General features: G+C 39.6%; 1 protein-coding gene and 1 long non-coding RNA gene across 5 annotated transcripts in view; one reads left to right on the forward strand and one right to left on the reverse strand.

Moving 5' to 3' along the window:
• Positions 1–4,477, forward strand: part of ELFN1 (extracellular leucine rich repeat and fibronectin type III domain containing 1) — a 444,895-nt gene extending 440,418 nt beyond the window's left edge. For all 4 annotated transcript variants that reach the window (XM_069982045.1, XM_069982044.1, XM_069982046.1 and 1 more), the window contains one exon: positions 607–4,477. In XM_069982045.1, coding sequence (XP_069838146.1) covers positions 1,013–3,436 — 2,424 coding nt within the window. In that variant the 5' untranslated portion in view covers positions 607–1,012 and the 3' untranslated portion in view covers positions 3,437–4,477. The remainder of the gene's footprint in view (positions 1–606) is intronic.
• Positions 4,478–4,771: 294 nt separating this feature from the next.
• Positions 4,772–9,860, reverse strand: LOC138800398 (uncharacterized). Its single transcript, XR_011364452.1, has 3 exons — positions 9,754–9,860; positions 8,988–9,049; positions 4,772–4,853 (listed from the first exon to the last, which is right to left on the reverse strand). It is a non-coding gene; the product is annotated as an uncharacterized lncRNA (long non-coding RNA).
• Positions 9,861–13,409: the final 3,549 nt, after the last annotated feature.

Below are 13,409 nucleotides of genomic sequence, written 5' to 3' on the forward strand. Positions count from 1 at the left end.
CCGTGCTGGCTAATACTTTACATGAAATTGTTATACTTTAGATATGATAAAGATTAAACTGCCTATAAAACTGTTCAGAATATATTGCTCATTTGCTTAAAGGGGTTTTCTGGCAGTCAAACATATTCTCAACTGACTAATAAAAGAACATATATTGGTAAATAAAGTTATTTTACTACCTTTCTGTGGTATGTTCTGGTTTTCACCTCCTTCTTATGCAAATGTTCTAGTCTGGTGACTTCATTGTCTCACTTCCTGTCTAGTGTGGACTTCCTGTTCCTGCTTTACACTATAGCTGGTGATTCCGGGAATTCTCCCTTAAACTGTATGTGAGACTCAGATAAGGAATTGTGTGGGCTCTACCTTGTTCTATATGGATATAGATAACAGCAGAGTGAGTGATATTTCAATTGTATGTGAGACTTAAGGAGGTGTAGTGGAGGAAGATAGAGATGGCTAAATTCCAAACTAGAGTGTACGGCTGAAAAAAAATCTGTGATAGGGTGTGTCCGAGGCAGCTTATTAACCGAGGACCCTATAACAAAAAATGTGTTGTCCAAAGTGTTCAAATATTTTTGTATTAATATATGTCTTTTTTGGTTTTAGGGGGAATTGTGAACGCTACAAAAACTCCCACCGCTCAAAAGAACCCCTGACGAGACATTGGTGAAATGTGATGCAGAATCACCATAGGATTGAACTACAGACAATAAATCCGTTACCTTCAGAGACCAGCTCGACCAGCGAATGTGTCTTCAATGACTCGCAATTTAGCACTCAATATGCACAAGGAATTTTCTTCCAACGCTCTTGCAGAATAGACTGTGCAAATACTTGTCGATGGTCTTCCCCCGGCAGAGACTTGGGATCTGTATTCAATGTTAAGAGCACTTTATGCTGTACTGATGAGGAGAAAAGTAAAAAAAGGAGGCTTGCCCTTCAAATTATAAGTTACTGTGTTCTCGAATACTAGAGCGTACCAAGGAGTCTCCACGCTGGGGCATTATTCACCATGGCCAGTCACAGAGGATTTGTAATGCCAGCTCTCTGTTTATGGATGTTCGTTCTGTTTGCACTTTTATACACAGGCAAAGTACAAGCAGACTGCTGGCTGATCGAAGGTGACAAGGGATTTGTTTGGCTCGCTATCTGCAGTCAGAACCAGCCACCTTACGAGTCGATACCACAGCACATTAATAGCACCATAGTGGACCTGAGGCTCAATGAGAATAAAATAAAGAGCGTTCACTACTCTTCACTTAGCCGATTCGGCAACTTAACGTACCTCAACCTCACTAAGAATGAGGTGTCCTACATAGAGGATGGAGCTTTCGCTGGCCAGTTCAATTTGCAGGTGCTCCAGCTTGGTTACAACAGGTTACGAAATCTGACTGAGGGGATTCTTAGGGGACTGGGAAAGTTGGAGTATCTCTACCTCCAGGCAAACCTAATTGAAACTGTGACTCCTAATGCCTTTTGGGAGTGCCCAAACATAATGAACATTGACTTATCTATGAACAGAATCCAGAGGCTGGACAGTAGTACCTTTGTGGGCCTCAGTAAACTGACTGTGTGTGAGTTGTACAGTAATCCTTTCTATTGCTCATGCGAGCTACTGGGCTTCCTCAAGTGGTTGGATATATTCACCAACATGACTCGTACTTTTGACCGCATGCAGTGCGATTCTCCTCCTGACTATACAGGTTATTTTTTGCTGGGTCAAGGCCGATCCAGTTACCGTAATGCACTTGGCATGCTGTCATCTCTCTGCACAGATGGGTCGTATACAATGATGCCACATTTGATGTCTCCAAGGTATCAAGCCACCACTGGCCCACCTGAAAGCCCATGTTCTGAAGAAGACTGTTTTTCTGGAGATGGCACTACACCCCTTATTAATGTCTACACTCCTCCTGCCAATTCCAAAGTCAGCCTGAGTGTGAACCTAAATACAGAAACCCATTCAGATGCAGTTCTGGTGGCCGAAATTCCATACCCTTACAGCAAGATGTACATCTTGGTGCAGTACAATAATAGCTTCTTTACTGACATTCGAAACCTGAAAGCAGAGAAAGAATCAATAAAACTAGACGGGTTAAAACCCAACACAAATTACACTTACTGTGTCGCCTCTATTCGAAATTCTCTCAGGTTCAACCACACCTGCATAGCCTTTTACACTCGCAGCCATACCAAACAAGAACATGTGCCTACCCCATCCACCGCCACTCACTATATTATGACTATTCTTGGCTGCCTGTTTGGTATGGTAATAATCTTGGGTATTGTATACTACTGCCTGCGCAAAAGGCGCCAAAAAGAGGAAAAGCACAAAAAGGCAGGTGGTAGTATGAAGAAAACAATCATTGAACTTAAATATGGTCCCGAAATGGAGACTCCTAGTATAAGTCAGCTCTCTCAAGGGCAGATGATGGGCCCAGAATCAATGTCTCGCATACCCTATTTGCCCTCAGTGGGGGAAGTGGAACAGTACAAACTTATAGAAACCAGTGAAACACCCAAAGCCACCAAGGGGAATTACATGGAGGTGCGAACTGGTGAACAATCTGAGAGAAGAGACTGTGAACTCTCCATGCCACCAGACAGTCAGAGTTCTGTGGCTGAGATATCCACTATTGCTAAAGAAGTAGACAAAGTTAACCAGATCATAAATAATTGTATAGATGCCTTGAAGTCAGAGACAACTTCATTCCAAGGTGTAAAGTCCGGAGCTGTCTCTACAGCAGAACCTCAATTGGTCTTGATATCTGAACAGATTCCCAGCAAACATGGCTTTCTTTCTCCAGTATATAAGGAAAGCTACACCCATCCCTTACAGAGGCATCACAGCATGGAAGCACCTCCAAAACGCTCTAGCACATCTTCCAGTGGGTCTATCCGCAGCCCAAGATCATTTCGTTCTGAAGGGTCTGCACACAAATCCGAAACTAAGTATATTGAGAAGACTTCTCCGACTGCTGATACCATCCTCACTGTGACTCCAGCTGCTGCAATCTTAAGAGCAGAAGCCGAAAAGATCCGCCAGTATACAGAACACCGGCACTCCTATCCAGGCTCACATCAGGCTGAACAGCAACAGCAGCAGCAACAGCAGCAAATGACTCAGCATGAAAACCTAGGAGGCCGCAAAACCTCCATACTGGAACCTTTAACTCGGCCCCGTCCAAGGGAACTGGCTTATTCCCAACTTTCACCCCACTACCACAATTTGAGCTACACCTCCAGTCCAGAGTACACGTGCAAACCCTCCCACAGCATCTGGGAACGTTTCAAACTGCACCGCAAACGCCACAAAGAGGAAGAGTACATGGCAGCCGGCCATGCCTTGCGCAAAAAGGTCCAGTTTGCCAAAGATGAGGATCTCCATGACATCCTAGACTACTGGAAGGGCGTCTCTGCCCAGCACAAGTCCTGAGTCCTCACCTCTTCCCTTTGCCTCCAGCTACTCGTGACTTAACTCTTTGTTTCATAACCTTAAACCCTGTTCTAGGAAGAGTGCCCAGCAGAGCATTGTGGGTACACAGACTCTGTAGGTCTCTTTAGCGGTAAAGAGGTTAACAGGACCAAACTCAAACTAGCAGCAGCTACTTTTTATTCAAAACTGTCTTTACGAATGAAAAAAAAAACTAATAACAAAACTATTATATCTAATCTAAGGGGGAAAAAAACAATACAATGGCTTAAAAACCTAAGTAATGAATCAACTCAAAAACACGAGCATATGCACCAAATCCGAAAAAAAAAATATACGCTAAAACTGTGAAGAGGAATTACTTTTTTTAACAAAAGAAGTGAAAAAAATCAAGCAAAAATAAGAGACGTGTGAGATAGTAGGAGTGGTCAGAACTCTGTACGCATTATCGCATGTTATCTCATATTCTGACTTGCGTGGTTTGACTCTTGTGAAATTTTGTTCTATCCCTTCATCACTGCAGGACAAAAAAAAAATAACTAAAGGAAAAACGGCAACAAGACTGGAATAGACAGTAAAACTCCTTTCGTTAACGTTAATTTGTATTTCAACCGAGTCTTCCAGTGCAGACTTTGCCTACAAGAAGGCTCCCATTTAACACCTACAGCTGCATTCAAAACTGTGATCACTATTACACTGTACAGATACAAATTTCTATATTTGCAACGTTTGCTGTAAAGAGAGAGAGAGATAAAAATTAAATATGAGAAATAAATCTATATATATATATATATCACCTAGAGCTTAACCCTTTGGCAGTCGGTGAGGCACACATTGCAAGGCCTTGCTTGTCTATCCGATCCCTGCTAAGGGGTTAAAAAATAATACCATGTTTGTATCAGGTTTTAATCATGGATTTTAGAAACAAAAAAGGTTGTTTTCTATTATTTCACTTTATTTTGTTTAAAAAAAAAGAAGAAGAATTCTATGTTTGTTGTTTTTGGGTTGGTTTCTTTCTTTCTTCACTGAATGATTGTTTTCTGAAAGAGGTAAACTGCAATGAGAAATAGAAAAGATGACACTCTTACAAAAATCTTCGGTCTTGTCTGTTATTTATTGAAAATTATTTGATAGAATTTGTTGTTTCAATAGACTTCAACTCTTTTTTTTAAGTTTGTGGTATATTAGAAATCACAGTGAGACCATCGGCCAATGTTTTATTTACTTGGGACTTTTGCTTCTTAGATAATTCTCATACATTAGACACCTCCTTCAGCTACAGAGACATGTGGAGAACAAATCACATAGTGAAACTCTGTAGCTTGTAATGGACCTCTTTAGTCTTCATTGCATCCCTTCATACCTCTTTGTTAGTAAAGCTGCACATACACATACAAATGTGTCCACCATCATCTTGTTCCTAAAGTGAATACATTTAGCATTACATTTCGTGAGATTACTGGTTTTATGAACAATTTTAGGTCAAGACCTTCTCTCACTAACTGTAAAAATTTGGCCTTTTGACTAGTGTTCGGGTTCAGCCAAGTTCTCCAAACCTGAACTGTTAAGGTTTGGCAACATCCTCCGAACCTGAACGCTTGGCATTTGACTCCCCGCGGCTACAGAAGTTGAATGCAGCCTTAGGGAGTTCTGGAAACAGTCTGCCCTCTCGGCTCAACAATACTTATCTGATAGCATTTCAAGATAATGTGGTAAAAGGCTTATCTAAAGGAAAGGTAAGGCTGGACACATGTGTAAGATAGTTGTGTGACGACGACTTATTTTAATTCTGGAGCATCTTTCCCATAGCTCTGTGACATGCCATTCTTGGGTGCCTGACTTTACACTGTCTGGAAGTGTCAGCTCAGTGTAAGGACACACCCCCAACTGGTCACACCCTGTTGGCTACTTAGTGATACATTTCCAGTAATTTCATGGGAAATACAAATATCTATTTAAACACTATTTAGACACTACACAGACACAGGTTTTCTTTAAGCTATATCCTGTATCACATTTGATTCCCTAAAAAACTATTGTGTTACATAGTAATCTTTACTTACCCTGGGGATCAGAATATAAATGTGAAAATAAAGCAGGATTGGTTTTTATGTTCCATATATGAAAACAATTCTTAGAAGCGATGAGTAAGTGAAGCTGTAAGAACAAGATGCAGCAACGGTATTATACATTTAAAGGAAAACTGTCAGCCAGATGAGATGTCTTAAACTGCTGACATGGCCACATAGCTATGTAACAGTGTCCTGGCCACGCCTCTATGACACTTTAGAGCAGAAATAAAAAATTTTTTTTAAAGGTGCTTGCAGCCTCGAACAACTATAGTAATGTTGTGAAGGTATGGATAGTCTCATAGTTTATATGGCTATGTAGCTGTGTGATCAGTTTGGGATGTTTTTATTTCTAGTTGACAGTTCCCCTTTAATACATATGGTTGGGTTATGAAGACCTGAAGCGTTATGAAGTAATTATGGATAAATAATATGTAAAATGATATTCTCTGTCATGGTATTCAGTTCTTGGTATTACATATTGTGGCCTTTCTACATGGAAGAACATCATTGGTTCAGTGTCAAAATGCAAGACATTGACATTCAGCCCGTGCTTGTAAACCTATCACCATCTTCTATCATTCTTTAGAAGGAAATGCTATGAGGCATATGACAAACCAACCATGTAATTGATGTATAAGAATCTAAAATTCACAGCATTGTACCAACAATAGTAGGGTGCCCCTTCAGAAAGCCTGGCTTACATTGGCCCCAGGGTCTTCTATTGATATACAAGACATACTCCTCAACTCAAGAACAAAAATAGAAGACATTATGAACAATTCAGTTGCTGTGCAGAATACTAATGCCCTGGGCAGTTTCTGGGTCAGAAGTCAAGTCAATTGCCCTCCATTGATCCCTAGACTACTCCAAAACAGAGATGACTTTTGTATCTCTAACTCCCCATTGTAAGAACATTGCATATCTATACACCGCATTACGATGTTTTTTAGCTCCTGTCCTCATGTACCCAGAGGCTCAGATTATAGGGGTCAGGGCCTTATCCTTCTGCATGCACCACTGTATATGTATTGCCATACGTGGATGAGCAGCTGAAAGATGAGATACTTATTTGTAAATACTAAAATCCAACATGGTAAAAACCTATTGATTGCAATGGATCTCACTGCTGAGATATAGCCCGGGAAAGAGTGTGGCTGTCAATCACATGTGACTCTTCTGATTCTTTATAATCTATAAAGCATAATGGTCACATTTTAGGCTTGCCTGGGAGTGGAGCCCACTGCCATACTCTCCCAGGCTATATCTCTGGATCTCAGCAGCGATCAATAAACTTTAGATGTCGAATGACACGTCAAAAGTCCTCTCAAATGACAATAATTCTTTGATTCCTCCGATTGTAGACACCAGAAGACAATGGATTTGCCGCCATACAGATATTTTTGTCAACCATTCCAGTAGGCTATGCTGATAGCTGTACAATGGGAATGGCCAGCATAATAGGTAGTGTTACTCAAGTGGCCCCTCCATCAATCTTGTTACAGTCCTGTGTACCCACTAATGTAATTTTTTTTAGAATTTCTATGATATTGTACAAATTATATTATTATTATTATTATTATTATTATTATATTAACAGGTTAGGATACATACACACAGAAAATTATTAAAGATGATCGAACATCGATATTTTGCAGGTTTGATCGAAAGCAAATGTTCTCGAACCTGCAGCATTTGATTCCCGATGCCTTCCTGGTCCGTGGCGAAGAAGGAGACAGCCTGCGCTATTACCTAGGCTGAATCCCAGAAATCCAGGCGGTACCTGGGCTGTCTCCTTCTTTCCCACGGACTGGGAAGGCATGGGGAAACATGACTAAGCGCGCATGCGCGAAACGCGTCGATCTTGCTACACAGCATGGATTATCCTGCTGATTTTAACATTATGATTTAATAAAGTTTATCTATTTCAACGTACCTTGGAGTGCCGAAACCACATCACTTCCAGTTTATCAAGACCTTTGGTGGTCAGCCACCACAGGAACCGTGCACCCTCCCGAATGTACTGAGATCCGGGCGACACTAACAAGGTGAGCTGATTTCAACCTTTCCTATGTTATCTCTAATAATGATCCCAATTCAGCGGACAATAGTGGAAGAACCCCATCAAAACTTTGAAGCTTATTGACATTTTTAACCAGGACTGTGAATGCATCTCCCTTAGTATTACATTGGTTTTACACAATAATTTTTTCCCATCTTTTATTGATCAGCAAGCATTACACTCCTCCAGAGCTGTGTTCACCATTCTGTAGGTTCCAAAACCAAACTCCCCAAGCATTCTGGTAAGACTTCTCTTCATGCACTGTACATGACATAGGAAAACCTAAGTGCCCGAGAGGATTATAAGCACTTAGTTAAGCTATTAGGAGTGTGTCTGACAACAAAAACAACCAACAGAATAGCAAATACAGCTCTGGAAGAGTATAACATACATATATATATATATATATATATATATATATATATATATATGCGGCATCTCTATATGAATAAGAAAAAGGTGTCCAAAGGGAACATAGACTTTACAGAACATCAAATATGGAGTTAAGAAAGGTGCATTCACTTCCTCAAGGCTAAACAGAAGTAACAAAGAAACTGCACAAAAAAGTTTCAAGAAAAGTAGCTTCATCATTTATCCTAAACCATCCCAATCTTGGAAGAATCAAGAAATCAATACTTAAAAAGCACATAGGTATTGTATAACTTGGTTGGAGCATGAGCTAATCAATTTTAGAAAACTTGGGTTTCAACCTCTATTTTCAGCTGTCTAATAAATGAACATATATTCGTAAATAAGGTTATTTTATAACCTTTCTGTGGTCTTTCATGTTTTTCCTTCTGCTTTTTATGCAAACCGTGCTGTACCCTGTTGTCTTCTGCCCAATGGAGAAACGTACCCCTTTTCGTCCCATGATGATAGGGTACTCACTAATAAGCACTCTGATCTGTACTGATGAGGGGCAATGACCCAGAAACAGCTGTCCACAGATGGGTATTTTTTTTTCCATCTGAAGAGATCTCTTGCTTGGCTTACATTCCCAGTCATGTTTTAAGACTCCTACAGTAGTTGGAATGAAACACTGACCTTAAGGAAAAGCTACCTTAAAAATATTCTTAGATCATTGACTTTCTGTAGCCAAAATCAATCGTCTACATTATCTATCTAATGGAAAAATACATCTTTAGGATGGCTACATGTAATATTACCTGGCACATTAGACAGACTCTGCAGCATGGTTCCTTTCCAGCATGCCAAGCTAATTTACTTTCATTGAAAATGAATAAAATGAGGAGAGCAATCAGGACTAACCGTAGGCATAGCAAATTATTAGAGGTGAATTTAAAGTGTACCTGTTGTTATAACTTTCAAAATCTAAATCAACAGTAGATGTGAAATAAAGTAAGTTTGCCATATACATTCATAATATTTTTGTTATCATGCTGTAAAACAAAGCTGAACTTACCAGAAATCCAGGTCCAGTCTCCTGAAGTCAAAAAACAGGAAGTGCCGTGTTCTTCATGATAACTTAAAAAAGAAAATAATAATGAATGTAAATTGCAAACTTGCTTTATATCACATCTACTTTTATAAGGACAGGTGCATTTTAAGAAAAATACCCTTCATGATGTATTACCATTGCCGGTATGGTATTTTACAAATTTTGAACAAAACTATAGACAGAAAAGTTTATTTTGAGATGAGAACATTTGGACTCTTTCTTTGTTATATAGACAAAAAGTATGCTAGCATTCTCAGGGGTAGACACAAATAGCAAGGAGCCACCTGCTAAGAGCAGTAAACGGTCCCCTTGCTTTCAAACAACTCCTCACAGTCATAGAATATCCCCATTAAAAGGGCTATCCCGCTGACAACCCATCACCAACACTTATCCTCTATCCACTGTAAATAACCTGTTAACCAATCACTGGCCATGGCAGTGACCTATCTAACCAGTGATTGGCTGAGCAGGCAGTTCCTGCATGTCATGGAATAAAGCATGAAGTGCTGAGCAGTAGAGACTGCGCCTAGATAGCATCGGCGGGGGGATTGGGGCAGGTGAGTATTTTTGAGTCAGACTAGGCCAAAAAAAAAAATCAATGCTGGACAAAACCTTTAATTGGTTAATTTAACCTCCATTTGCAAACTAGACTTAAAATATAATATACACCCCACATCAGTCTCCCATACAGCAGATCAGGCAAAATGAGCAAAAAAAGAAAACTTCATACCTTGTCAAAGTTTTTCCTAAGAACAATTTAAGAACCCCTGGAATGCAGTCGGATCTGGAGAAATCTTGAAAACTGAATATTTTATGTGTGTTCTGTCAATTTTCCGAAGTTGCTATTTTCTTTTTAATTCTGAAAGAAAAATAAGGTAGAACGACTAATACAAGTCTGAAAGAGTAAGACTCCTACTGTTTCACAATGATGGACACATTGAAGCTGTTAGAATTGTATTTCTTCATGTAAATTGAAAAGACTACAGTAGGCTATAAAATATAGATTTAACTTAGGTATGAACTCAGACAAAAAAAAACTTTCAGACAGTCTGTCTTCTGAGTGGCTAACAAAATGTAACCCTATGTATTGAAATAAGGAGCACTGCCACCTCCACATAATATATTTTTTAGATTTTTTGGTAACACTTTCTTAGATGGTCATGATCACTACCATTGCTGCTTACTCATTATAAAATACCATAATAACCTAAAATACTAAAAGTTCCCTTTGTAACATTGAAAATTACATTTTGGACAAATGCTCTTAAAAATATTTTTTTGATATGTTGCAGATAGAGTTGATTGAACCTCGGGAAATCATAGATTCCATCGAACTCGAACATTCACAAACCTGCCACATTTGATTGCTGAAGCCTTCCCAGTCCGTGGGGAAGGAGGAGACTTCCTAGGCTAAATCCCAGAATTCCAGGTGGTGCCCGGGCACTCTCCTCCTTCCCCACAGGTCAGGCAGGCATCAGCAATCAAATGCGGCAGGTTCGTGAATGTTCGAGTTCGATCGAACCTAGGGTTTCCCTAGGTTCGATCAACTCTAGTTGCAGAAACACTTTAACCCATAGGCGACCTAGGATGTACCGGTACGTCCTGGAAGTCTGTCCCCAGATGACCCTGGACGTACCGTATGTCCTGAGCTATGGCATAGCAATCATCAGTGTCTAAAATCAAAGTACTGTATGTGAAAGTCCCCCAAAGGGACTTCAAATGTGTAAAGAAAAAAAAGTTAAAAACACCAACGCACAACCCCAAAACCCCTCCCCCAATAAAAGTTGAAATCACCCCCCATTTCCCATTATTCAAATAAAACATATAAAAATAGAAAAATAGATAACCATATAATATACCGTAGCGTGCGTAATTGTCCGATCTATTAAAATATAACAAGCGTCATGGCGAACGGCGTACACGAAAAGAGGGAAAAAAGTGCGTGGATTACCGATTTTATGTTACATTATATATAAAAAAAAATAATAAAAAGTGACCTATAGAGTAATAGTATCATGTCGCTTTTACCATATAGTGCATTACGTAGACACAGGAACCCCCCCAAACGTTACCATATTGCATTCTTTTTTACGATTTCACCTATTTATATCTTCATAAATAATATATTTGGAATTCCATCATACATGTTATGGTAAAATGAAAGACGCCATTACAAAGTACAACTATTCCTGTAACAAATAAGCCATTACATGGCCTTGTAGATAGAAAACTGAAAGTGCTAGAGCTCTTAGAAGGGGAGGAGGGAAAAATGAAAGCGCAAAGATCAAAATTTGTGCGGTCCACTGGGTCATTTTGGGCCTGGTCCTCAAAGGGTTAAAAGTTTTGATCACTTTAGATCTTGGTGCTCAGACCACAACCAATCACTAGAATGAGCAGAGAGAAGTGCAGCTCTTTTCTCTCTATGCGCTTGACACGAGATGGTACCATAGAACATAAACATTCGGAGTCTCTCATTCACATGAGCTGGAAATGCACATAGCACTTCTCCTGGCTTGTTCTAGCAATCTGTTGAGGTCTGAACACCCAAAATGTTTGATACGTCTCTACGACAGGCCCCCATCAATTCCTGTCTGGATAATCTAAAATACAAAAACTACCCCTGCAATGAAGGAGACAGTTTTAAGACTTAAATACCTGTCATGTTTTCGACTATAAACATATTTTCAACCCACTGAAGAGTCCTTTACATCCCCAGTCAGATGGTTTATTAATTGAATCTTCCTGTTGTGGTTGGACTTAGCTAAGACGCCAAGGTCTTAGAAGAGTAGCATAGATATGTGGTACAGAAACCCATTGTATGACTCTTCCTTGTGGGTGCTGGGGCAGATAGAGGTACTTCTATTGACAACTGCACAATGCAAATTGTGCAATACCAGGGTGTATGTGTATTTTGACCTATATATGTCTCCATGTCTGCAAGAAAGAGTCATTCATTGTGTTCCATCCCATATGCCTAGGGTGATGGATGCCACAAAGCCTGAGTGGAATCGCCCCAGTTGGTCACATTAAAAGGGTTGTTTGGGGATCAAATATTTTTAATGCAATCATAAAGAAGATGAACACCGGCTCCTATTCTCCAGATTTCTGACAGTTTCCAAACCCCATTGCTCTGGTCTTTTACCCACTTGGGATGACATAAAACCCTGTAGGAACTATCTACACAGCCAATCCCTTGCCACAGCAGTGACCCGCCTTAGCAGGAAATTCTTACAAGGACAGCAGTTATAAACGGAAAGAATCAAAGACTGTTTTTCCCATTGAAGCAGCAGTAGCGGGGGTAGGTGAGTATGCTTCATTTTATATTTTTGCTGAATTCCGGGCTCTTTGGGGAAAAAAAAAGAAAAATCCAGGACAGGGACATTTAATGGGTAAATTACTTGAGAGGGTTTAGTGTCTGATTTTTTTTTCCTAAAAATTCTACCAATTTTTTGGGGAGATTTTCAAAGCAGTGGAGCATTGACGTGAACCAATATTATATTTGAAAAAAGTTGAGTCTATCGGTCAATGTTGTACCCACAAACAAAACCACACTGTGAACCTCTCTGGCCTATTGGTAGTGAGCGCCTTCTATAGGAATAAATAGGAAATTACACTTCTTGTCCCTACCCCAAATAAGAGAGTAAATTTTTATTGATTATGATTGCTGCAGTAATTTCAAAACTCTTTTGTAATGTTAATAAAGCCAGTAATTGACATTATTACATTAATACAAAGGATAATGGTTCCCGAACCATGAATAATAGAGATGTAATTGCGTGTAATAGTCGGAGTGACCTATCCCCGTCACTACCAGATACAGTGCCAGATCTAGAAAATGCAATTATATAAGAATTCATCTCCCGGCTAGATACTGCTGGTATTAGGAAATAAATATAAAATGGATACTACGTATAACAACATACTTCCCATGCAATGTAAGAAGAGGGAACTATCTTTATAGCATCAGAGCAGAATTACTGCTATTGAAGTGCAGATAAGAGGTGCTCGGCTGAGCACTTGCTCCTGTGGAAGATTGCAGAATGAATTCCTTTGGAAATGACCTATATGATGTTTGTAATAGAGCGTTTGGTGAACCCCTTGCTACTTCTATACGTCTTTCAATTACAATCTACATCGTACATCCTGGTATTGAAAGTTTTATAACCAGGTATTTTTTGCATGACAGCCCTGTTAGATCAAAATGTGCTTGAAATAAAAAGTTATGTGAGGCTTCTGGGCTCTAATGTATTATCTGTACCAGGGCCTCCTCCTATGTGCTATTTATAATACTGGAGTCTTCAGGGCGGCTATTAGGGTACAATACTAGAGCTACTGCTGTATAATGCCCAGTTACATGTATGACATAATGTCGCCTATATCGCTTCA

This window comes from Dendropsophus ebraccatus, chromosome 9 (genome assembly GCF_027789765.1).
Source record: "Dendropsophus ebraccatus isolate aDenEbr1 chromosome 9, aDenEbr1.pat, whole genome shotgun sequence".
In the NCBI taxonomy this organism is placed as follows: domain Eukaryota; kingdom Metazoa; phylum Chordata; class Amphibia; order Anura; family Hylidae; genus Dendropsophus; species Dendropsophus ebraccatus.